The following is a 26,516-nucleotide window of genomic DNA, read 5'->3' as shown; positions in this document are numbered from 1 at the left end:
GACAGAGGGCAAGGTATGTGTGTGTGTGACTGTGGCTGACAGGCATCAGCATTGATCCATCAGGACACGGCTATTTATCACAGGACGTACACGTAAATGTTTGATGGTGCAGGCAGGAATGTGGTTTATGACCTAAGGGCAGAGTTTCCCTCAGGTACCAGTATCCTCCATCATGTCAGTTAGTCAATGCAACTAACCCCCCCCCCCAACAATTTCCAAACAACGCAAACTGAGAACAACATAAAGAGAAGACTCTCAGTGGTAGTGTGGCATCATGGATCATAAGCTGACCAGGATCGAAAAATGTAATCATCAAGGTGACAATGACCCAGCTGCAAAATCAATGAATCATGCTTTATCTCTATACCTTTCAAATAAATAAAACGCAATTCAAAGAGCTTCACAAGAAATTGACAAAATAGAGAGCCAACAACAAAAAGAAAAAGTTAATTAAATAAGACAACCATAAAAGATAGTAAAAGCAATTCAAACCTGTGCAGCCAGCGTTTCATCTCACGACCCCTCAGATTAATCTTGTGACCCTTTGGAGTGGCCCAGGGGAAACACACGACTAAATGACCTAACTGCCTCTAAAGTAGTTAAAACTATTTGACTTGTAACATATTTCAGGCTGTGTCAGGTGGCAGCACAGGTTAAAAGGCAATGGAGGTGATGACTGAGACAGAATCAATGATTGGCAGCTTAATAATGATTGATGGACTTAATTATCTTTGTGGTGACAGTACTCTTATCCAGCTGTATAGCCGTGAGGCATTACATTTTACTGAAGTTTGTCATTAATGTTAGTGTCTTGGGTTACTGGAAATGGGCTGTGATGTAGTATTTCCACCACATTATGGAGCTCAAATGTGGATTTTTTCTCATTTCAGTGTTCTTTCATATGTAAGACTTTCCAAAGTAGGTTTAACAGACCCCGCCAGGACAAATTCTCTGACTGATGTGATTTTAAATATTTTAAATATTCTAAATATGATTAAAAATAAATAAATAAGCTGAAATTAAAAAACCTTTGACATTTTACATTTACAACATAATGAACATAATGAACTGCAGAAATATGATTATAATAGGAGAAAGGTCTTTTTTTTCAACTATGCAGTGATAAATGGATGAGCAGATGCTTTGGGGAAGTGTTGGCTGTATTTTGGTTCTCTTCTGATATTTTTAAGTATTCAGTTTATTGTATTAATTGAACATTGGATGCAAATAGAACTAAAAAATAATGAACACTGTGATCTCAAGTGTACAGGTTAAACACACTGATAATGCCCCCAAATCCATCTTGTAATTTTGGTCCTTTTGTGCTTTTGTCTCACTCTTGACTTTTGACAGTACCATCATACTATCTTTACTTATGTGTTTACATAAATCAACTCTCGATGTGTCCGTGCATGCTGCTGCCTCATTAAGTGAGTCAATAGCTCAATAGCTGTTGCTGCGGTATGTGACCTTGCTAAATGTCCTGTTCTGTTAATTGTTTTTTTTTTACATCTGCCCCTTTTTTCATTAACATCTTACAACTGTTGCCTGATTTACAAAAGCATCTGTGTGTGTTATTAAAACATAAAACTGAATGTAAATGTGTGTGTGTGTTTCACAGATGAGACGTGTGTGGCCAATGTGTGGGACTCCAAGAACCGTGGCGTGAACGGCACCCAGAGGGGACAGATCGTGTGGAGACTGGAGCCCGAACCCTACTTCATGGAGCGTGAGTGGACTTTATTACATTTATGTGTTGCTAAAGGGGCTTTTCAATGATTTTTACAGCTGTCAAGTCTGAAAAAAAATAACCCTGATGATCATTTGTGTCTGTGTTCTCTCCACAGCGGAGACTAAGGTCTGCTTTAAATACTATCATGGTGTAAGTGGAGCATTAAGAGCAACGACGCCTTGTATCACCGTCAAGAACCCTGGAGTACTGGTATGTCCCATCTGCATCTGCGTCATTCCTTCACCTTGAATCTTTTACCATCTTATTTTCTACTCCTTTTCTGCATATTGGATTTTCTCTCATATTAAACAATCCCTTAATACTGCCGTCTGATTGAGGGCTAGAAGTGAAAGCATTTTCTAAACTTTCTTGTGTTAGGGAACGATTCCTATCTGTGCTGATGTTTAGAAGAGCTGCAGAGGAGTCCTAACCTGCAGAATATGGTGTTATAACCAAGAAAATGGAGATTGATCAGAACCAACAATTTAAGCAGTCATAAATTAGCCCTTAGCCCCCAGAATGTGTTGGTGGAGCTCATCTCGTCTAAGACAGAATCTGGAAACAAATTTGGGGACGTCAAGGATGCAGTCAGAGTCAGCAGAGGGAGATGAATGGAGAGAGGTGGATGTCAGCAGGACAAACTGAGGCGAAGAGACGTTTGCTCCAGTTGAGTCAGTAAAATTTAAAGCAGTCAGCTTGAATCAGAACTCTCAGACCATTATTCCTTTGATGATTCCTCCTTTTAACTTTTCATCAAACTTGTGTTTTTGGGGTTATTTTGCTCTGGGAGTGAAGCCAGTTCACTCTAAAAATGGGAATGGTACGTGATCCACTCACACTCCTCTCCTATTGGTTGTTTCTCATAAGGTGGGCACTGAAGGCCAAGTGGAGGACCAATCAGGGACTGAGCACTGTCGGAAACTAGTCAGCTTCACCCTGTCAGGTGAGAAGAATGATTCAGTGACATTGTGTTGTAGTTGTCATTAAGTAAAAAGAAAACACATGCTAATGACTGGATGTTTTTCGCTTTAGACATCCGGGCAGCAGGCCTGAAGAAGGGCATGTTTTTCAACCCTGACCCCTACCTGAAGATGTCCATCCAGCCCGGAAAGAGGAGCGGCCTCCCCAAGTTCACCCACCACGGCCAGGAGAGGCGCTCCTCCATCATAGCCAACACCACCAACCCTGTGTGGCACGGGGAGGTCAGCACAAACAGACACACACACTTGTGGCATCCACAGAGGAATTACATAAGTGTTAATGCACGATGTGGTGTCCATTATTAATAAGTCCATTATTTCTGGAACAGGACACCTCAGAGTTGATTATTACAGTTACATAGAGCATACTCAAGAGCATAGCTTGGAATTTCATGTATTTCTTAATAATGTAAATAAAAAGACTGTAAATATACCAGATGTCCAGGTAAAATGTGAAAATAAAACTATACTTTTTACTATTGATCATCCTGTAGAAATACACCTTTGTGGCTCTGATGACTGACGTGTTGGAGATCGAGGTGAAGGATAAGTTTGCCAAGAGCCGGCCAATCATCAAGCGGTTTCTGGGTCAGCTGATCATGCCTGTGCAGAGACTCCTGGAGGGGCCGACAGCTGAGTGAGTCCACACGCACCGTGCTTGTGTGTGTATTAAGTTTGGGTGCACAGCTAGAGGTTTTTAAATAGACTGACCATGGTGTGTGTGTGTGTGTGTGTGTGTGTGTGTGTGTGTGTGTGTGTGTGTGTGTGTGTGTGTGTGTGTGTGTGTGTGTGTGTGTGTGTGTGTGTGTGTGTGTGTGTGTGTGTGTGTGTGTGTGTGTGTGTGTGTGTGTGTGTGTGTGTGCACCTCCTGCTTCTGCACCCAGACAGAGAGAATGTCTGCACACACATCTGACCTTCAGCACTTAACCGCAGTGACTCAACATTGTTCAGTCAATACCAATCGATATGTCCCAATCATCTCATTGTTCAGGCATCGATTTAGTATTGATCTACAGCTGAGGACAGCATGTACTCAGTGAACCATGATGTATAGTGTGTGTGCACATGGTTTCTCACAGCTTGAGTGTTTATGTTGGTTGAAGGAAATGTATATTTATATTGTGCATAATGTAGGATTGTATACCCATATCTGCTTGCAGCGACCAGCCAGTCAGCTACAGCCTGTGTCGTCGTCTCCCTACGGACCATGTGAGTGGGCAGCTTCTGTTCAGAGTGGATATCACCTCCACAGGACAAGAAGGTGTGTGTGTGTGTGTGATTATACTCACTTTAATTAGTGCTAGAATGTTTCATGTGATCAAAAATAGTTTCTTATTGTGATGTTCCTGACATAAATATTGTATTTATGGTCTCATAATGTCATGTCATGTCATGTCATGTCTACAAATCAATTCTACAAATGTAATTGATCTGGTGTGAGGCGAGCGGTAGAGTTAAACACCTCCAAGTACATGATTTTCCCTCTCTTACATAACACTAACACACCTATGAATACCTACGAACATACAGGATATAACGTTATATATTAAATTCCAAAAATAAATATAAAACATGTCGTCATACCAGACTGACCATCAGTCAGTATAAATTGCTATTGATTATTAATTTCCATGTGAGGATAAAGAACAGGCCAGGGGATTTATTTAGAGATATCATTTTCAAAGAGGAATTTTACAATGTTTAACATACATTAAATTCCACATGTGGGATATTTTAGTATTTTCACCAGTTATTAATGCAAACTTTCATTGAGCTTGTATGATGTTTAATGCTTCCATTCTGAATGTTAGATGAGTATTCACATATTTTCCCTAAACTGTTTGCTTGGTTTATTTCCAATCTCCATCTTTTATCCCTCCTCCTCGTGCGTCCCCTCTTTCTGTCAGAAGCGTCCCCAGACGCTGTGGGAACCATCTTGGGTGGGGCAGTGAACGGGGACCCCGGCAGTCCCTCTGATGACGAAGACCTCCCTCAACCGCCCTCATCCTCACGCGTCACATGTGGACCATCTCCCACGGGCTCTGACGAGGGCTCCCCGATGGTCAACGGCGCTTGTTACTATGGTGAGGACAGCGTGTGGCGGGAGCCTGGGCAGATGGGAGAGGAGGATCTGCTTCCTGTGGCTCTGGGCGGCCACACCCACCGGCAGGTGTCACTCAACGACTATCTGGATGCCATCGAGGCACCCAGGAGCCCTGGGGACCGGCCTCTGGCAGGGCCTTCGCCAAAACTCCGCTCCAGCTTTCCAACAGACACGCGGCTAAATGCTATGCTACACATAGACTCAGATGAGGATGAGGAGACGGCGGGGCAGCACAGGGAGCAATCCCAGGAGGTGAGGACACAGCAGAGCACGGACTTAGCCTCATCAAGGAGTCCGGGTACATCTGAATCTCAACCGGGGAACGAGGGATCAAAAGCAGAGCAACAGGGGCAGACTGGAGCTGGGGCTGGGGCCGCAACAGAGGCAGGTTCCTCTGCTAGTTCTCAGTCAGAGACTGAGCCTGCAGGGGCTGAACCTGGAGCTGCAGAAGGTGCAGCTGGAGTCCAAATGCAGGTGGGAACATCAACCGCCACTGGGACCGGAGAGGTCGCTGGAGTGACAGCTGAGGCTGCACATGTCACAGGAGAAACCTCTCAGGCAGCAGGGGCTGAGGCAGCGGCAGCAGAACCCGGGCCGGGGGAGTCTGTGGGGGAGTGTACCTGTCAGGAGCAGAGCAGCAGGACAGATGCAAACCAGGAAGTTCCGTGCAATTCCTCACTTGGTCCACTTTCACCCATTCAGGTGAGCGGCAGTAGTTCAGGCCACTGAAAAACTACTTACTTAGGAAGAGCTTTTTTTCAAAATGTCCTGTTCTCTCCTCAGGAGGTGGAGACAAGAAAAGAAGTGGCTCCGAAGGCGGAGGAGGAAGGAGGGGAGTCATCGAGCAGCGAGGCGAACGGGCCAGTAACAGCAGCTGCTCCGACCAGCAGCAACGTAGCTGACCGAGGAAGAGGGGCTTCTGCAGCTGGTAGGTGGTAAATGCTTTTGTTTAAAAGGATTTGGTGCTGTTTTTCAGGTACCAAACAGTTAAAGGACCAAACTGGAGTTTTCTGCAGGTAAAATGGAAGACAAGTTGCACTGCTGAAAATTGAGCTCCATTACTTTAGTCTTATTTAGTGTCACTTTATGCAAATCAGAAGAAACTGCAGCTGGGTTCATTTAAATCTAAAGTCCTTGTAAATAACCTCCTAAAGACACACTGCGGTGTCACAAAGTTGTGTTCCTCAGATGGTAATTTGCAGCAGGCTCAGTAATTATCCCTCAGAGACCTACAAGCTGTTACTCCCAATGCTTTAAATGGTGAGTTTATTTAAAGCATTGTAACAGGATCTTAAAGTAAAGTGTCTCACCTTTATATGAATATTGCTCATTAAACTTGAAACATGTTCTCTGTCTTCAGTGTCCATTCTGCACACTTAATTTCTGCCTCCTTGTTGGTTTACACACGTAAACAGAAAGTCTTGTTTAAATTACAGGAGCGAGTGCCAGTGGTGGGGATGGGCAGGAGGAGGAGGAGGGAGGGGAGGTGTGGAGGAGGAGGCAGTCCATGCAGGCCTCTGGAGGTATGGCCCAAAACCAGGAGGTTGTCAGGGCCAGAGAGAGTCCAAATGAGACACCGGGGGTGGAGAGAGAAACAGGTGAGATGTTTTTTTTTTTTTTTCTTAAACAAATTATTATTAACACTCCAGATTTAGTTACAAGGGAACACACGCATTTCCACACACCTCCTGCACAGCTTTACTTCTCTATCAGGTGTGACTGAGCAGCTCCACTGGAGCAGCTGGAGGTTAATTGTTTCGCTCGAGGTCTCCTTAATAGTTGTTATTGAGGGAATCAAGGGTATTAATCATTCAATTTTCATGTCTATATCTTCCAGCCTCCTGCTGGAGTGACTGCTGCTAGTTGTCTTTAACTCAGGCTGTGGTCTCATGTAACAGGAGCATATTAACTCAGACATTTACAGGCTGCATGGGCGAAGAAGGTCATTTTCTTAACATTTTATATGTTGCTTTGTTTTGATCTATTTTCATTCCTTTCTTTGTTCTTGTAAGCCTCCCAAGTCTAAATAGATTTGTTAGAATTAAGACAAATGAATGCCACCACCAATAATCATTGTATGCTGCCACAAATACAAAATAAAAGCAACATCCCTGAGTCAAGAGGATTGAGCGATCAGTGAGTATTAATAAAAGACTGGAGCATTATCCAGATCAGAACAAGTTTTCTGCAGCCGCCAAAAAGCTGCTGGATTACAGAGAGAACAGTTGCGGTTATTTAACCTTTTGACAGTATTAGATAATTGTAGGAAACAGTGCTGTGCTTGAGGGGAGAGGAACCGGCTGTACGATCTGATCTGGTACTGTGAAGGTCATGAGGTTTTGCAGCTTTGCTGGAAATATATTCACATATAAAAAGACATTTTTGCATTTTCTTATATTTAAACTGATGCAAAAATGTTTCGCGGTTTTGATGACCTCATATATGTGTGTGTGTGTGTGTGTGTGTGCGCGTGTGTGTAGGTGCTACAGCTCAGGTCAATGGCCACCAGTCTGTTCGTTCCCTGCCGTCTGTCCGCCATGACATCAGTCGTTACCAGAGAGTGGACGAGTCGCTACCGCCTAGTGAGTGCGTGTGTGTGTGTGTGTGTGTGTGTGTGTGTGTGTGTGTGTGTCTGTGGTCTACCTTCGAGGACACCTTTCAGACTAAAGACCAGGCAAAAGTTGTGTAGAAAAAGCTCATTTTTAGAAAAAGTGACATAAGTACACGTGCGTGTGTGTGTTTGCGCGTTTTTATTACCTATTGGGGACACTGACCTTGTCATAAGGGCTGTACGATCCAGTAAAAGATCATATTGTGATTATTGTGACAGATACTGTAATTGCGATACAATTCACAGTTGAATAGTAACTTTTGCATTACTATGTTTATTTTTACTGAAGAAACTATTAAAATCATGATGATGTGACATCTGTTGGGGTCTGTCCCAAACAAACAATGTTTCTTACATCTGTAGAACAAGACATGTAGGCCAGGGCTTCTCTGCAGCACTACAGTACCTGTTTTCACACATTTTACCTTTATGAAACACATGTAGTACTTTTATTTGGATATTGCACTTGACTATATTGTGATTTCGATAATAATAGATAATTGTGCAACCCTAGTCTTAATGGGGACCTAAGACTGGCCCTAATGCAACTAAACGTCCTTTCTGAGGTTAGGTTAAGATTAGGGTAAAAGGTTTGGGTTAGGCCGTCCACAATGTCAATGGAATATCCAAACAAGGATTGCTGCACTGCTTGTAACAGTAATGTGTGTCTGATAGTATACTAAGTATAAATTCCACATTAAAATCCTTAAAAAGAGATTTTTGAGTGGAGAGCGACTTTAAATAAGGGAGGTTTAAGTGTTGTAGAAACATGTACTGAACTAGAGTTTCTTCATCACTTTTCCTTTTTACTCTTGTTTGTTTACACTAAACAGTAAATTATGCCCCATAGCCATGCCATCCAATGAGACCAAAGTCAATTATACAGCTTTTATACAGATCTGACAGTCAGAATAGACGAATTGTATTGGTCAAAACTCAAAATATGAAGTATTTTGGATCACTTTCTGGTAGTATAATCTAGCTTTGTGACTGATTTGTTTGTTTGATTTGATTGTGACTGTCTTTATTTAGATAAAAAAAAAAAAAAAAAAAAACTTTGCATTTTCAGCATGGTCTTGCTATTGTGTGTGTGTGTTTGTATGTGAACCAGACTGGGAGGCTCGTATCGACAGCCACGGTCGGATCTTTTACGTGGACCACGTGAACAGAACCACAACTTGGCAGCGTCCCACCGCTCCCCCTGCCCAACAGACCCTCCAGAGGTCCAACTCCATACAACAGATGGAGCAGCTGAACCGCAGGTCAGGACACACAGATACTGTATGGTCAGCCTCGAACCTGAAAATACAAGCAGCAAAGTTAAAAAAAAATTAGTTAAAATTTTCACACTTGTATCGTACAGGTATCAGAGTATACGTAGGACCATAACCAATGACAGCAGACCAGAGGAGCAGCCAGCCAATGAGCTGCCACCGGACGAGACTGACATGCACCCCTCTATCCCAGGTAATCCTCTCACACCGCACTGCATACTCGTCTACGCAGTCTTTAAATGCTTTGTGCACTTTTTCTGACTTTGTTTTTGTGTTGCAGAGCTGCGTAGGGAGAATAGTGTGGCTCACTCCGGTTCCAGGTCTCGCCTCATCCTGCTGCTTCAATCCCCCAGCGCCAAGTTCCTCACCAGCCCCGACTTCTTCACTGTGCTGCATTCCAACCCTGTACGGACACTCTTCTTCTTTCTTTCAACCATCTCCAACTAACAATCTCTCTTTTTGCCTGCATCTTTCTCATCGATCATTCACTGCTAGTTGTTTTGGGAAATTACAAGTCCTTCTCTTAAACCTCTGTTGACCACACGCACTCATTAGGAGCTGTATGAAAATGATGAGCTCAGAAAAGTGTAAGGTTAATGTGTTTTTCTTTGTACTGTATTGAAGGTAGTTTCTCTCTTTTTGATCCCAGATGTATGTATCTTTTTTACTGTATAACAAACAACTCCAAAAAAAATCATATAGCTACAGTGAAAAGGTGCCTTTTGGGTGGTAAGGTGAACCAAAGTGGTGGGCTGTCTGACTGACGCTGCCATCCCTTGAACCATACCACTAGCATGAGTAAAGGGGGCTGGAATATTCACCATTTTGTTGCCAAAAATACCTTATTTTTTGGGAACACTGGGAAAGTTCTTACAATTGAATGTAAGATTCAGCCCCCCTTCCCCACAACCATAATTTTCATACAGCCCCTAACTCATAAACCAAAGCACATACAAAATAATGGTGATGGATAGCAACTACACAGTATCACAGTGGGACAACTTCACTCAACAAAACTTGTCTTCTCTCTCTGGTGGATGTGTTTCCTCTATCCTCTCTGCTTTTTTTTTGCTTCTCTCTCTCTCCCTCACCGTCTCTCTCTCAGAGTGCCTATCGTATGTTCACCACCAACACGTGTCTGAAGCATATGATCAGTAAGGTTCGTCGGGATGCTCACCACTTTGAGCGCTATCAGCACAACAGGGACCTGGTGGCCTTCCTCAACATGTTCGCCAACAAACAGCTGGAGCTGCCCAGAGGCTGGGAGATGAAGCACGACCACACCGGCAAGGTATGACGACACCTTATTTCTAATTTGTGGTGTTTTAAAATGTAAAAATATTAAATGTGGGTTCATGTCAGTGTTTAAAGAGATTAAGATTTTTATTGTTTAATTAAGGTATAGAATATCATTACCCTGTTAATTTATCAAAGTTAGAATTTCCTGTATTGAGCATGTAAAATTACTTATTCGTCTACATAACTACATAAATAAATATTTAAATGAATTAATTAAATCAACAACAAATCTGCATTTCTACATTATGTCATTTATTATGCTACAGTTTAGTAAAATTTACTACATTACCACAAAGACAAAAAAATGCAGGAATAAATACAGTTTAAAAATTTATAAATAAATACATACAATAATACATTTTATTTATTCATTTTATGAATATTAAAATGTTATTTTATGTCACACAATGTTATTAAAAGTCTCACAGAAATACATATTGTTCATATTGTCTTTTTTTTCATTTTGTGGCATCAAAAGTAACACAGGACGCATTTAGAACTTATAATGCATTTAATGCCACACAAAATCCTGCTTGTATGTACGTACTTATAAGCAGGATTTTACGCAACTAATTTGGAAACCAAGTCTTGGCGACTTACACAGTGGCATCCTGTCTCTTGAGGAGATCTTTAAATATTTTTGGCCCAACTTGTCATGCATGCACACTGAGGTATGATGTGTGGAGATGTACAATGGATACATGACTGTTTCTTGTGTGTACACATGCAGCCTTTCTTCGTGGACCATAACTGCCGTGCCACCACCTTCATCGACCCCCGGCTGCCTCTTCAGAGCACTCGGCCGCCGAGCATCTTAGCTCACCGCCAACACCTGACCCGCCAACGCAGCCACAGTGCCGGGGAGGTCAGCCCACGACGACTGGTAAGACACGCACACCGACCTGGTTTTCTTATTCTGGGCAAACTCCAGCAAATTGGGGTTGTTAACTCTGGTTGTGGCTGTGGTGGACTGCTTCTCTAACTTACTTCCCTCTCTCTGTAGGTGGGTGAAGACCCCCGTCATGCCGGCCCACCCGTCCTGCCGCGGCCTTCGAGCACCTTCACCTCTGCTAACCGGGGTCAGTGCCAAGACGTCGTACCAGTGGGTCAGTATATGCACAGACACACAACCATTCAGAAATGAAATCAAATTTGACCTGAACCAATGTGTGTGTGCTCCTCTTCTAGCTTACAACGACAAGATTGTGGCGTTTCTGCGACAACCAAACATCTTTGAGATTTTGCAGGAGAGACAGCCCGACTTCAACCGCAACCATTCACTCAGGTACAATCCGTGTACACGCGTGGTACCTGGCGCAGAGTTTAGTATTTATATGTATAGCTTCCATATGAAGCAACACTCCCACCAGCCTCTCTCTCAGTGTAAATGTTGCTATGACAACAGGGAGAAGGTGCAGCTGATCCGCACAGATGGAGGGTCAGGATTGGCGAGGCTGTCAGGTGACGCTGACCTTGTCATGCTGCTAAGGTGAGACCTGCTTCCTTCCTTCCTTCCTTCCTTCCTTCCTTCCTTCCTTCCTTCCTTCCTTCCTTCCTTCCTTCCCCTCAACGTCTCCATCCCTCCCTGATATTTGTGTCCTTATTTCATCCCCTTTTTTTCCCCCTCCTTCTAATTTACTTCCCTGTCTATTTCCCTTCCGTGTCTTATTGTATTAGTTGTGTATCACTATCCCTCTTTGCTTCCTTGTTTCCTCCTTAATGTATGTCCTTCCTTTCTCTCTCCTGCTTTCAACTTGAGCCCCTCTATCGAATTAATTCAGTTCATTCAATTTCTTCCTCGCTCTCTCTCCTCTCTGCAGTCTGTTTGAAGATGAAGTAATGTCCTACGTGCCTCCTCACGCCTTACTTCACCCCAGCTACTGTCAGTCACCTCGGGGATCGCCTGTCTCCTCCCCACAGAACTCGCCTGGTAGGAGACTGACAGACGAGTCACACACATACATTACAGTGTATTGAAAACTGGCATTAAGGCCAGCACCTTTCCGTTCTGTGCCTTAACGTTCAGGCGTTCAGTGATAACAGTGGCTGATATGTTATTGAAATTCATAGTAATTTTACCTTTAATGCCTTAATGCCCTGAATGCTTAGTCACTGCTGATAGATGATGAATGTCTACATTTGTTAAAAGGTATTGTGGGAAAGGCAGTTCAGTTAAATACATTACAACACTTAATGACAAAATAAGCCCTGGAATTAGATTTTCTTCCTTCTTTCTCTGTGCTTGTAGGTACTCAGAGAGCTAATGCCAGAGCCCCAGCACCCTACAAGAGAGACTTTGAGGCCAAACTCCGCAACTTCTACAGGAAACTGGAAACTAAAGGCTACGGCCAAGGACCGGGGAAGCTAAAGTAAGTGGAATATTTGTCTGAAGAGAGCACCCTTTCCTTTCTGTTTATTTGTATATTTATTATGTATTTTGCGTGTGTGTGTGTGTGTGTGTGTGCTGTCCACTCACTTGCCTGTGTGTGTGTGTCAGGTTGATTATCCGACGGGACCACCTGCTGGAGGATGCCTTCAACCAGATCATGTGCTACTCCCGTAAAGACCTGCAGCGCAGCAAGCTCTACGTCAGCTTTGTAGGGGAGGAGGGGTGAGTATGTGGGAGGGTGGAGAAGAACAAGCATGAAACCCACAACACGTGTGTGCATATTATATCTCAATTCCTGGACAATCTGGCTAATGTAGGTTATCTTATCTTATTATTTTATTTTAAACCTTATTTTTAACCAGAACAGTAATATGTAATATGTTCTGTATTTGAGTACAAATTGGAGGTACTTTACTCAAGTCTTTTGAGTAAAGTACTTCTACTTCTACTCTACCACATCGCAGAGGGAAATATTGTACTTTTTTCTTCACAACATTTATTTGATTTTTACACACAAAACATACAAAGAGCTTATAAAATATGAAGCTTTGTTATAAACTAAAACATTTATAGTGCAGTTGAAATGATTAGTCAATTATCAATTAAAGAAAAGAAAATTATTTGGCAACTATTTTGATGATCAATGAAGTAGGTTTTCATGTAAAAACATTTTATGGTTCCAGCTTTTGAAATGTGAGGATGTACTGCTTTTCCCTTTGATTCAGACTCATTGTGATGACATTTCTCACTATTTTCAAACTTTTACAAACCAAACAATCAACAGTAAAATGCTGCTTTTACATTAATTATTAAGTATTAATAAATAAATAAATAAATAATAGCGATCACTCACAGGAGACCTTTTTCTGCCTTGAGTACATTTACTTTTAATACTTTAAGTATGTTTTCCTGATTATACGTACATAATTAGATACGTACACACTGAATACTGATCTGAGTACTTCTTCCACCACTGTATAGTAGGTTAAATATGTGTGTATGTTGCAGGTTGGACTACAGCGGGCCTTCCAGAGAGTTCTTCTTCTTGGTTTCCAGGGAGCTGTTCAACCCTTATTATGGTCTGTTTGAGTACTCTGCCAACGACACCTACACCGTCCAGATCAGCCCCATGTCCGCCTTCGTGGACAATCACCACGAATGGTGAGAGACAGTGGTGAAGCTCAAATATGATCTTTAGTATCCTGATTACTTTAAAAATATATATTTTTAAATGTGTGTTAATGTGTGTTTGTGTTTTAGGTTCCGGTTCAGTGGTCGTATTCTGGGTTTGGCTCTGATCCATCAGTACTTGCTGGATGCTTTCTTCACCAGACCTTTCTATAAAGGCCTACTGCGCATGTACGTATAGCAGGGACATGTATGCATAAACATTGATTCAAATTCAGGACACACACACTCACGCTCATTTCTCACCACGTAGTCCCTGTGAACTGAGTGACCTGGAGTATCTGGATGAGGAGTTTCACCAGTCCCTTCAGTGGATGAAGGACAATGACATAGAAGACATGCTGGACCTCACCTTCACCGTCAATGAAGAAGTCTTCGGACAGGTGTGTGTGTGTGTGTGTGTGTGTGTGTGTGTGTGTGTGTGTGTGTGTGTGTGTGTGTGTGTGTGTGTGTGTGTGTGTGTGTGTGTGTGTGTGTGTGTGTGTGTGTGTGTGTTTCCAAAATGTATTTTATGGCAAAAGCATTGAGATAGATATAGAACGATCAGCTACAATTGAATTAAGTTTTTGTGTGTGTGTTCCCATAGATAACAGAAAGGGAGCTGAAGCCCGGCGGTGCCAACATCCCTGTCTCTGAGAAGAACAAGAAGGAATACATTGAGCGGATGGTGAAGTGGAGGATAGAGAGAGGAGTGGTGCAGCAGACTGAAAGCCTGGTCAGAGGTTTCTACGAGGTATGGCTCATGGAGGTTTTCATATATTCTAAATGATTGAATTTCTCTGTCTAAATGTACTGTAGAAAAAGTGGCAGGATGATATGTGTGTGTGTGTTTTCCAGGTGGTGGATGCCAGGCTGGTGTCAGTGTTTGATGCCAGGGAGCTGGAGCTGGTGATCGCCGGCACAGCTGAGATTGACTTATCAGACTGGAGGAACAACACGGAGTACAGAGGAGGTATGAAGACCCACTTTATTTCAAACATTTACATTGTGTAGGGTTGAGTGACATCTAGTGGTGAAGTTACATATCACAATTCAGTTGCTTACAAAAATGATTCTTATTTTCAGCTGATTATACACCAATGAAAACTGTTTCTGCCAATAAATATTACACACTGTATTTTGTTTACGGTGGTTTCTACAGTAACAAGGAGGAAAAGAGGAAAGTCTTTCCTCGTGCAAAAACACTTTTACATGCACACCACCACTCTGCCCCATTGGGCTGCAAATATTATACCTGTTAAATATTAGCATGTTAGCATTGTGACTTTAGCATTTAGCTCAAAGCACCACAGAGCCACCGGCACTGTTGTATTTAGTGAGCAACAGCAATTAAATACAAACCAAGTAAACTTATTTATGTTTTTATTTAGCTCTGCTTATCCCTAACTCTGTTTTGCACTCTTTCTTACCTCCCCTTCTTTTTTCTTGCACATTTTCCAGTGAGATAATGAGGGTTTTTATTATGTTTTATTATGTGATTTGTGAGGATAAATAGAGATTGCGCCTAAACCAAAACATGCATTATTTATGAACAGGTACGTGAACACACCAACAGACTGAATCTTGTACAGTATGTACACTCACACATTCATGCACACAGACCCACTAACCAGATATCCATCCAGATCATTCGTCAACGAGCTTACATAAAGTTTCAACCTACTTCCTCCTGTAAATATATACACACATAAACCACTGTTGCCCCCATCGCACATAAACTCACCTTAGGTTTTATTTGTTTTAAAATTAAACTATAGATAAAAATAAAAAGCCTGTGCTTTGAGCTCTTCATGTACATCCTTGTTTGGGATTATTTGTCTTCAACATATCAGTTTTTCCAGGTTCCAGTCTCTGCTGTGTTTTTTGGCTGCTGCACTGACCTCCTTTTCCCTCTTGAGTCACGATAGTCTCATCTCTCAAACAGCTCTCGGTTCAGTTTTGACAGCAATGTTTCTGGTTCAACGGCTCGACTGAGCTTGATTCCTCTCCATGATATCCTATTGCCATAGTTACATGATATGACGTGTTGTGTTCAGGTTACCATGACAACCATATTGTGATCCGGTGGTTCTGGGCAGCCGTAGAGAGGTTCAACAATGAGCAGAGACTGCGACTCCTGCAGGTAGGCCCGGTGTGATTGAGACAGAAAGACGGTTGTTATTTACTCACCTTTTCAGATAAAGTATCGAATGTATCGGAGTCATCTTCTTTTTTCCCTTCTCTGTCCCTCTCTCCTTCCTGCCCCTCCGCCTCTTCAGTTTGTGACCGGGACGTCCAGTATTCCTTACGAGGGTTTTGCTTCCCTGCGAGGCAGCAACGGACCCAGAAGATTCTGTGTGGAGAAGTGGGGGAAGGTCACTTCACTGCCCAGGTAAACAAATCTCACCATGGTTTGACCATTTGAAAATGATCAAAACAATTTAATTAAAGGATATTTTGAATTAATTTATTTGATACACAGTCCTATTTTTTATTAAAACACGACTGTAGCATACATGTTTTCTTTTGTCTCATGCATGTTACTACAGTGATTGTGTTTTGTGTTCTTGAGTGCTGCCAAGACCTACTTTCAGCAATGCACCTGAATGCAGCTGCTACGCTGCTAACGTGCTGCTCACGAGAGAAGAAAATGTAAGCAGTGTCTAACATCACTTCCTGTGGTCTCTTACCAGAGCTCATACTTGTTTCAACCGGCTGGACCTCCCACCGTACCCGTCCTTCTCAATGCTGTATGAGAAGATGTTGACTGCCGTGGAAGAGACCAGCACCTTTGGGCTGGAATGAGACCCTCGTCTCTCCACCCCATTCAGTTCTCGTCATCTCCCCTCAGTCTACCCTCTCAAGGACTGCAGGTGGAAGTGAAGAGAGAGAGAGCCATGATAGAAGCTGGATTTAAAGTCTGATTTATGGTTTGTGTTTAATTTATAATGGGCTTTTTTTTTTTTTTTATAACAGAGGCTGATAAGACCTTTTCAACCACAAAGCTGCACTCTGACCTTTTGAAATTTCCCAAGTACAGAGGTAAAACAGTTGTTTTTTTGTTGCACCTGCACGCAATTGGCACCGACTTAGTAACACACGCTTTCACCTGTGTGACAAATGAAGACCCGCACTGCCTTTGGGACCAGAATCATAACTGCCAGGGTTTGATCAATCAGAGACCGGGATGCTTTTTTTTGTCACTTTCTCTTTGATACCACAAGGTTAAAGTTTATCATCAAAGAAGAAGCAACCACTGCCTTCTCTGCAAAAGCTGAGTGGACCTCTTTTATCCTAATCTGGATGGACCTCAAAGGATTATAAGGCACGTCCAGAACTGTGAGCTTCACTGACGCCCTCGTTGTATTACAGCGTCTCCTTGTGGTCTGTTGTAATGACTGCACTCACGTAGATTGTGCATTTGTTTCTCCAAGCCTTTGGAGGACCATCTGAGGTAACTTTTGGTAAAGTTTGTGGGGTTTTCCAATGAACTTATACAGCTGATTTTGGAGACCCCAAACAAGAAACTTTGCTATTGTTGTTACAGTGTTTCCATCTACAAGAAGTGATTTTTCTAATGACGTGGCAGTGAAATGTTGTGATTTGAATGTAACTTTATGATGTAGTGGGGAGTGATTTTGTACCAGATCTGGATCAATTTGCAAAAAAATATTTGGCCACCACTTACTTGAGTTAATAATGTGTTGATGAGTAAATTAAGTTACATACAGATTGTAACCATATCCATTTACTTTGATTGTATTTAATTGATTTGAAACAAGCTTTGATCCAGGTCTATTCTCTAAAAATGTGTTAAAAGTCGTCTACACTCAAGAGTTGTAGATTAAAATATCCAAGTAGACAAAGTAAATGTGTCCACACACCAGTGGTGGATCTAGAGGATTTTACATGGGGTGGCAAGAGACTGAAAATACATGCTACTTCTGCAGATTGATATATAAATGATATGCACTCTCCCTCCTTCCTTCTTATTTTCTATCCACAGTTAAGTCCAGCTACTCTGACCTACAGCAGGCAGAATAATCCCTGTTTAACATTGTAGGAGCATGTAGTTAATAAGATACAATCAATGGATGAACATTTAACACTGATATCACTCAGTGTTAAATGTTTGTCCATTGATTGTATCTTATCTTATCTTACTGTAGACTATCCTGTCATGGATACAATATCTCCAGTATGTCTGTGTGCAGACTTGTGCACAGATAATAATGGATGTTAGAGGAAGGACACTTCTGTATTTATTTTCTAATTAAATATTAAGAATCGATCTTCCAGCACTGCAGTTTTAAGGCTGTAATTCCCAGCAGATCTTCATCAGTATCCATTATTTAGGAAGCAACTGTAAGACTCAACATATCCTAAATGTTAGAGCTTCAAACATAACACAATTTTTTAAATACTGGTCATAAACCAAAGTACTGGACAAAGTATTTGCACCAAATTTAATGGCAATCCATTTAGCAAGGCTAAAAATAATGGGCTGTTTCACTGCTTTGGATGTAGTGGTGACTGAAAATGACTCCTCAGTAGCGTTGGTAGCTTCCCACCTTCATGCCTCCCTCCAGATCCGCCCCTGCCACCCATACCCCCCCACATCTGAACTGAAAAATTTCGCCAAGCTTGAGTACAGCAGCTGGTGTCAAAGACACAGTTAGGTCATCAGATTTTACGCTGCCAAGTTCAATATATTATGTAATTATAGAAAAAGGACTTCAGAGACATCAACATATATCAACTGGCATAAAAATGTTTCCTCAGCATACTCGCTGTTGCTCATTAGAATAATACATTTTCTTTTCATTGTTTTTGGCTCTTTATTCACCTCACACACTATGACTAGAAGCTCTCAGAAAGTTTTCTCTTTTCTTTGTTCTTTTTACACTTGTGATGTTAACCACTTGTGTGTTTATACGGCTCAATTTGATTACACGTATGTAAACTCTGTAAAATGTCTTTCTGACATGAAGAGTCGAACTCTGACACCGTTGAATAGTTCCTTTAGATTTGCACTCTGTCATAATTTCAATATTGAATGAATTGTATCAACTCAATGTTAATGTTTCTGTTAATTTAATCAAGTTGTTTAGTGGAGTTTTCACACAGCAGGCGCACAGTAAACAGTAAAAACCATACAGTCCTCATAATAGAAAAGCATGAACATTTTGTATAAAATCAGTTTTGAAGGAGCTTGCAATGATCTTTTCTCTTTTGTACATTGAGATACTTGTTACCGTCCTCTTCACTCACATTCCCCCCTGCACTATGAATGTAAGCACGCCTTGAACTGCCACATTGAAATATCACTGTCCACATGCAGGCCTACAACACCTAAAAGTCAACCGCTGAGTTCCTGAGCTAACACAAACCCTTCTGAACGCCTCATTTTATACTCACGGCAAAATCCAGACCATATGGAAGCCCATTTCTGCAAAGAGAAAAAATGAATACATAAAAAGTTATCTTTGTTAAAAATAGAAATGCTCATCATCGTTATCTTATGAATTCTTTTATTACTCTGACTTAAGTCAAAATTACTAGACTAAAAATTTCGTCAAAACTGACTGTCACATGAATTTTGTCTTATTTCTGACTTAGTAGGTCAAACTTCAAATCTCGTAACATTTAAATGCTGTTTCATGCTTTGTAGTATCTTAAAAATGTTTTTGATAAGACTTTGTCTTTTCATACTTTTAGTTGACTTTTCATCTTTTTTTTTCCTGGCACAAATGGGCTTCAATAAGACCAAAGGTACTGTAGACTAAATGCTACAGGCTCCTTTTTTATGCGTGTTGACGGGACAAAAAACAAACTTAAACAGCATATTTTATGCAAAGTCAGGGAGGGTACATTTGAAACTGATCGTATTGTTTTCAATTTCTGGACCAGATTTTGATAAAGCCCTGGACCTACGGTTTTCCTTGTTTACACTTTTAGAGAATGTACTCTAATCCAGAATACTAACTAACATTATTTATGTATGAAGTTAACATTTGGATAGGAAGTTTGGTAAATTTTCATGTGCAAATTCAGTTGAATTCAAGTGGGATTGAACAATTCAATTCACAGAATGAAAATAATATTATTTCCCTCACTGAATGCACTGCCCTGTCTGTCTAACCAGAATGTACCAAAGTTTAGAGCCTAAGCCAGCTGCCTCACATCTAACAACCAACCACTCTTTCTGTACAGTCCACCTCACTTTTAAATATGAATGTTTGTCAGCACTCCTCTCTTAAAATAAAATGTCATCTCTCTATGCAAGCTTTTTCTTCTTCTTTCCATGTCACTTTGATTGTAATTGAACAAACAGGTCAGGATAATAAATGAAAATCAATATGTGTGTCATGTGACCTTTTTCTGTTGGAACATAACAGATATTCTATCATATGTTAAATTTCCAGCTCTAATGGTTGTTTTGTTCCTGTTCTACCATGACATAATATGTAATGTAAAATTGCCTGGATGATATAGGATGATGCTTCTAAATGAAAGCTTTACTGTTTACTGCCAAAAATAGGGATGTGTTACTGACAGTGATAAAGACTAGACACATAAACACTTGCACCAAGAAGACACCATGGCTCAAGGAGTATGTTATGGAATTTTGTCGACTGATGTCCAGAGAAAAGACATCAAAGCTCCAGAAAGGAGTCACAGTCTCTCTCTGTGGCTCAAGGTGTAAGGAGTGTTTCTGGTGTTTTAAGAATGTGGGTTCAGTCTCTTTCAATGCTATAAAGGCCTTGTTTCCTGAATCCCCTTCAAGTAATGTATCCTCAGCAATACAGACAATATTATATATTATACAATAAGTCAAATTTAATAACTATGGAAATTAAATGCTACACACACACACACACACACACACACACAGTTGATCCCAGAGTGTGCACAATGCTTGAGTCCATCCCTCAGGACATAGAAACCAGAATATAGATAAATATAGTCAGATGAAAACATGTTTTCCTCTTTGCCCACTTTATTATTCCCAATACCCCCCCAGTGTACCAATGACTCTCCACCAGCGAACAGACTCTCTTCCTGACTTCGCTCCAGTCAGCGAACTGACGCGATGACGCATCCGCGGCGGCTGAAAACGTTCGCGCTCATCCGGATACATGAACCTGCTTCATGGAGACATGAGGAGGACGAGAGGAAGAAGGAGAGAGACTGGAGGAAAAGAAGATGAAGAACTGGAGTTTGTTGTGAGTTATAAGGTCAGTGGGAGGCCGAACGGCCACACACACAAACAAACAAACAAACAAACAAACACGGGGTCGCTGTGTATGTTGCTAGCGAGCTAACAGCTATGCTAACGTCGGTACAGTTGGTGACTGTAAACAAACAAACAAACAAACAAATAAATAATCGGTCAAATTCACTCGAGTTACACGAGGTGACGATGAGAGATTATTGTGAGAAGGAACGTGGTGTTTTAAACTGTTGTTGTTGTTTTCCTGTTGTTATTGTCGGAGGAAATCAACGCCACCTGTTGATGAGCATTCAGTGAAAGCGACAAGCGAACAGCCTCTCGAACAACAAAGACTAACATAGTGGTTGTTTATTGATTGTTGGATATATTGATCGTTTGTACAGGGGCTGTTTGCTCTGTCAATAATTAGTTGTAGTTTTATAATAATGGATTCATTCTGGACCATATGACACAACTACAGGTTGCTAGGTAATAAATGAAGAGATCACAACAACGACTGATTATTATTGATTATTGATTGAATTAACTATTGTCTGTTTGTGATACAATTGGCCACAAAGTCTGATTATTATTCCAATAACTGCAGACAGATTGCAGACTCCAGAATCCAAGGACATAATTTAGTCTTTCCTAAAAACAAACAAACACACTTTCATACAAGTTTAACTGATGAACATTCACCATCAATGTCCAAATGAATTCTGAAGTTGTTGTTGTATTTTGGTTTGATGGTTGGATGGATATTTAGTAATACAGTTTTCCTTCTTTGATTTTTAAAAACACACAGTAACATTTTTCCCTCTGAATACTTTAAATCTTTGAGCATTTGTTGCCGTGGCTGGAAATTATTATTATTATTTTGGAGAATGATCAAATATTTTTTAGAAGACTTCATACTAAATGTATAAATGTAATGTCCAATTAAAGATTTAATCTTAGGTTACTACTTTCTACTTCCTTATTTTTATTATTATTATTATATATTTTTCTAAATTGAAGGTGAAAGAGTGGCCCAAGGTCCCAGTATTGGGATATGGATTTAGTAATCCCATCCTAATCAGAATTCAGGTTTTAATACTGGATTTTGACAAAGAAGAAATAATAACACAATACCTTTGGTTGTGCTACATTGTCTGACAATCTTATATTAAACAATGTGTGGTGTTGCAGTTCTGCACTCTGACCACTGGAGGGAGCTCTTCATTGAACTGAACACTATTGTATAATTAGATTTCAATTTTTATTCGAATGGTTCAAAATATATCAGCTAGAAATTTGTAATTGGATTTTTATATTTGGTGCAACATAGCAGAAGATTAATAAGAATATATAATATAAAATAATAAAAAACGTGTTTCAGTTACTCATGTTACTTAGGTAAGTTCAGAATAAAAACAAACAAACAAGGAGCATCTTGTCTTCTCGGCTGAAGGATTGTGAATGGAATGAACCTTATAAATGAAGCTTTTAAAAACATACACAGTAGATCGAATTCTCAGCATTTGGTTCACTTCAAGAAAATAACCTGTAAAGTAAATTGTCTAATAGATCAAAGACCAAGAATCAGGGACAAGAAAGCAGTCTTTTTTCTTTTTTAAGTAGGATTGGTAGAAATGATAAAAATACATATTACACACAGATAATTGTATAAAAAGTTTCCTAAATAGGAAATAATCTGTTCCAAATCACTTAATACAAACTTCTTGCAGTTACTGAATTCACACTTTGGGTTCATTGTACACTTTTAATATAATATGAAATATCTATAAAATATGTCACCTAAACTTTGCCACTGCTTTGAGATGCTGTCACTTGACAGCAATGTAGTAATATTAGTGTCATGCCATTCTTCCTACGTTTTTTTTTATTATAGGATTTGAAGGATAAGATAAATATAAATATATTTCAGGTCCACCATGTGTGCACCATGGTTCAACTGGAAGTCAATGCAACTCAAAACTCATAGGTCGGGACCCTAACTAGGGGTCACCAAAGCTTCACAGGGTGTCGCCGGGCCTTCTTGACTTTAACAGGTGCTAGAAAACGTAAAGAATATACACAGTAGGGAGTTACTGAGTTCACTATGTGGGTTCATTGTACAGTTTGGAACATAATATGAAAAATCCATCAAATATGTCAACTAAGCAGGGTCGTCAGTTTATTAAATGATAGAAAAGGGGTCCCTGATGGGGGAACCACAGCTTTACTACAGTAACAGCTGTGTATTGGCATCAGGAGAATAGTTACATTAGCTAAATATGGCTATATTGCTATATATTAGTATTAGCATCTTGAGATTCTTTCTACATTTTTAAAACCTTTTGTTGAATTATAAAGAGTACAGCTGGATAATGTCCGACGTGGCTCCCCGTCTGTACTGATCACCTGCACTCTCTCTCCTGCCTCCAGGGTGTGCCGGCGAGTCGCGGGACACGGACACCACCACAGAAACACTTCAGTCTTTCCAGTCGCCACTTCCAGAGAGAGTGAGTGAATATTGTGTTATTTCTGTGTGACTGCAGAATGATGGATTAGAAATGAAGCTCTTTGCTTCAGAATGCCCTAGTTAGTTTATGGCTGTATTATAGCATCATGTGTGAAGTGTTTTTACTTGTTCATTTCTTGCACAGTTAATGGTTTGGAGCTCATGTATGTTGCCCTTGAAGCTCAGATTGTGTCCTATTAGTGCAGATAATGTGTGCATCAGGTTGTAGGCAGTGTTCATTCTGACTGCACTAACTAAACTAGCTGGACCACATGTTCAGCTGAGCCATGCAGCATCTCCACAGGGTTGGAGGCCTTTGTTTGGCTGGTGGGTTAAAGGACCCAGAGATTGATTGATAGATTGTCTTTGTAATATTGACCACACAACTCATTTACATTGAATAAAACAAACAAACAAACAATAGCATTTAGCACTGCCTCCTAATTACGGTCTGATTGAACTCCAAGTGAGCAGCAAACATACATTGTCTGCATCATAAAGAATAACAGCGCATGTACCGTACACTTAACGTGCTCTGCTTTGGTTCCTCGGAGCTCCGGCTGCGGTTTGTGACAGTCTCAACTTGTTTTAACAAACTCCTCTGACGCAGGACCAGGCTATTTGGCAGAGAACATAGTCTGTCTTCACCTCTTTGAAATTTACATCTTAGATAAAAATCACTATTAAATTTTAAATTTGCTTGTTTTCACAGAAATTAAAGAAAGGAATTCTGCAGCCAGCCACAGACCGCGGACCCTGAGGCTCCCCTGACCCAAAACCCGCCAGCCACGGCCCCCGGACAATCAGACGCTGCTGTAACCATCTTGCACCGTGCTGCTGCGGTATGTGTCTTACATTACTCCTGTATAGTCTAACACACATTTAAGTCATCCTAATGTGCTTTTTGTAGACACTGTAGGCCTTTTTGACGGGAGCGGGAATTTTTAAAACGGCTACCGCAGCACGTCGTCTTCTCGGCCGAGGGATCGCGAAGGCCACGATTATGAATATAAATGGAGCTCAACTTCTTTCATCTCACTCTTTACTGTATTCTTCGCTACAGCGGTTCCCAACCTGGAGCCCGGGACCCCCACTAGGGGTCGCCAAAGCTTCACAGGGTGTCGCAACTTAAACAGGTGCTAGAAAAGTATACACTTTTATTGTGGGTTTATTGTAGTTTTAATTCTAATATGAAATACCCATCAAATATGTCCCCAAGCAGGGGTCGTCACTTTACTAAATTATATATATCATAATGTGTCTATATTGCCATATATGAGTAGCATGTCCTATCTGGCTCCATGTCTGTACTAATCACCTGCTCTCTCTCTCTCTCTCTCTCTCTCTCTCTCTCTCCTGCCTCCAGGGTGTGTAGAAGACTTCATTTTGGAGGGGAGGGGCCACCCGATTGTTCTGATGTGTGTTGCCAGTGTAAATGCTCAATAAAATTATTTTAAAATCCATAACCCCCTGCTTCCATCTCTCCGGGAGGAGACACGGCCCCCTCCATTCCTTCTGCAGCAGGATGAGACTCCAGGAACCCAGCACCCAAAGTGCTGCCAGTAGTTTTTAATTCAGATTCAGATTATCTGATTAGTTGTTTTTTTTTTTTTTTTTGGTTCTGCATCCCAATGACAGGAAACATTTTTTTATTTTTTGTTTTAACAACATCCATCACCTTAGAGTTTTCAAATTCCCCATATATCTTAATCTCCTGTTTTCGAATACACAATTTCTAAGATCTAGATTGGACCCCAGTATTGGGATAATCCAAATGGCTGCTGTGTGTGGGCAAGGATTCAGTGACAAATGGTCGATTCTGACCACTGCAGTAGCTGCGTATGCCACTAGGGGAGCTCTGACGTCATCAATTTCTTGCCGAAAATGCACTTGTGGCGGCGTCCGCCAACCTCCCCCTACCATGATCACATAAAAAGCTTCAAACATTTGAGCAAAATTTCAGCCGCTCGTGGCTCTGTGTCCGATAACCCCCTTCTTTGATCTCTCCGGAGCATCGGGAGGGGACAAGGCCCCCTCCCTCACCCACCGCCGTGGGATCGATAGTCCAGGAACCGGCCGGGTGGTATTCGAACCAGCGGTTCCTCCACTGGCCGACCCTACGGTCACGAGACGAAGCCACCACGCCACCGAGCCCCCTTCGCACTAGAACCTGCTCTCTGGGCGCTTTTATTTCTTCACTTTGGGGCGCTGGACTTTAAAATTCACTGAGCCTCATAAGGGAATCGACCCCATGTCCTCAGAAGTGTCCATTGACCTACTAACACACTGCGCTATGTGTACGCAGACGCTTCTTCCTTGTTTCTTAGGGGCCTTCAGTCTTCTTCTTGGTGTTGAATTTCAAAATTCACGACGTCAAAGGTTTGAACCCGCAACCTCCGAACTTCCACAAAGCCGTCTAACACCTTGAGCTGTTTGATCTGAGACGCCGGAGAGTTTTTTTTTACTGTTTCCTTCGGACAACCGACTTCAAAATTCACATATTCTGGTAAACATGCAAACCACAACCTCGCAACTTCCTGACAGTCCATCAGCACCGCGAGGTATCTGACCCGAGACAGTTTCTTCTTGGGGTTTGATTTCAAAACTCTCAAATTCAACCGGGCATTGAACCCACAACCTCAGAGCTTCTAATCACTTACTTAACACCTTGAGCTATTGGATTGGACACTGGAACCTTTTTTTTTTTTTTTATATTTGGCGGTGTGGACGGTCACGGCCAGAAGGCAGAAGCGTCTGGTTCGAGTCTCGCTCGGTGCTGGGTTCCTGGAGTCACACCCCGCTGCAGAGGGAGAGGAGGGGGCCGTGTCCCCCCCCAGGCCTCCGGAAAGAGGTCGAGGGTTCAAGCCTCATTCATTTTTGAATGAACTGAAGTTTGAAGTTGAACAATCTAGAAGAAAAGGTCAAATATAAAAAAAAAAGGTTCCAGTGTCCAATCCAATAGCTCAAGGTGTTAAGTAAGTGATTAGAAGCTCTGAGGTTGTGGGTTCAATGCCCGGTTGAATTTGAGAGTTTTGAAATCAAACACCAAGAAGAAACTGTCTCGGGTCAGATACCTCGCGGTGCTGATGGACTGTCAGGAAGTTGCGAGGTTGTGTTTTGCATGTTTACCAGAATATGTGAATTTTGAAGTCGGTTGTCCGAAGGAAACAGTAAAAAAAACTCTCCGGCGTCTCAGATCAAACAGCTCAAGGTGTTAGACGGCTTTGTGGAAGTTCGGAGG

General features: G+C 41.4%; 1 protein-coding gene and 1 long non-coding RNA gene across 2 annotated transcripts in view; both read left to right on the top strand.

Moving 5' to 3' along the window:
* hecw2b (HECT, C2 and WW domain containing E3 ubiquitin protein ligase 2b) overlaps positions 1-19,920 on the top strand; it is a 33,184-nt gene extending 13,264 nt beyond the window's left edge. Inside the window, exons 3-30 of the mRNA XM_051428374.1 lie at positions 1,622-1,729; positions 1,848-1,942; positions 2,600-2,675; positions 2,765-2,934; positions 3,207-3,349; positions 3,873-3,973; positions 4,620-5,518; positions 5,600-5,744; positions 7,297-7,398; positions 8,539-8,689; positions 8,791-8,894; positions 8,982-9,106; positions 9,807-9,992; positions 10,731-10,883; positions 11,004-11,106; positions 11,189-11,285; positions 11,406-11,489; positions 11,821-11,930; positions 12,249-12,369; positions 12,498-12,611; positions 13,398-13,550; positions 13,650-13,748; positions 13,831-13,960; positions 14,164-14,310; positions 14,415-14,529; positions 15,614-15,699; positions 15,836-15,948; positions 16,250-19,920. Of these exons, the coding sequence (XP_051284334.1) occupies positions 1,622-1,729; positions 1,848-1,942; positions 2,600-2,675; positions 2,765-2,934; positions 3,207-3,349; positions 3,873-3,973; positions 4,620-5,518; positions 5,600-5,744; positions 7,297-7,398; positions 8,539-8,689; positions 8,791-8,894; positions 8,982-9,106; positions 9,807-9,992; positions 10,731-10,883; positions 11,004-11,106; positions 11,189-11,285; positions 11,406-11,489; positions 11,821-11,930; positions 12,249-12,369; positions 12,498-12,611; positions 13,398-13,550; positions 13,650-13,748; positions 13,831-13,960; positions 14,164-14,310; positions 14,415-14,529; positions 15,614-15,699; positions 15,836-15,948; positions 16,250-16,361 (4,142 nt within the window). The 3' untranslated portion in view covers positions 16,362-19,920. The remainder of the gene's footprint in view (positions 1-1,621; positions 1,730-1,847; positions 1,943-2,599; positions 2,676-2,764; positions 2,935-3,206; positions 3,350-3,872; positions 3,974-4,619; positions 5,519-5,599; positions 5,745-7,296; positions 7,399-8,538; positions 8,690-8,790; positions 8,895-8,981; positions 9,107-9,806; positions 9,993-10,730; positions 10,884-11,003; positions 11,107-11,188; positions 11,286-11,405; positions 11,490-11,820; positions 11,931-12,248; positions 12,370-12,497; positions 12,612-13,397; positions 13,551-13,649; positions 13,749-13,830; positions 13,961-14,163; positions 14,311-14,414; positions 14,530-15,613; positions 15,700-15,835; positions 15,949-16,249) is intronic.
* A 547-nt stretch (positions 19,921-20,467) lies between these two features.
* The window catches only part of LOC127378990 (uncharacterized), a 182,107-nt gene continuing 176,058 nt past the window's right edge, over positions 20,468-26,516 (top strand). Inside the window, exons 1-2 of the long non-coding RNA XR_007888245.1 lie at positions 20,468-20,794; positions 23,200-23,280. This is a non-coding gene — a long non-coding RNA (uncharacterized LOC127378990). The remainder of the gene's footprint in view (positions 20,795-23,199; positions 23,281-26,516) is intronic.

The sequence above is a fragment of the Dicentrarchus labrax genome, unplaced genomic scaffold (assembly GCF_905237075.1).
Source record: "Dicentrarchus labrax unplaced genomic scaffold, dlabrax2021, whole genome shotgun sequence".
Classification (NCBI taxonomy): Eukaryota; Metazoa; Chordata; class Actinopteri; family Moronidae; genus Dicentrarchus; species Dicentrarchus labrax.
The sequence above is the reverse complement of the archived record's forward strand: the minus strand, read 5'-3'. Positions and strand labels throughout refer to the sequence as shown.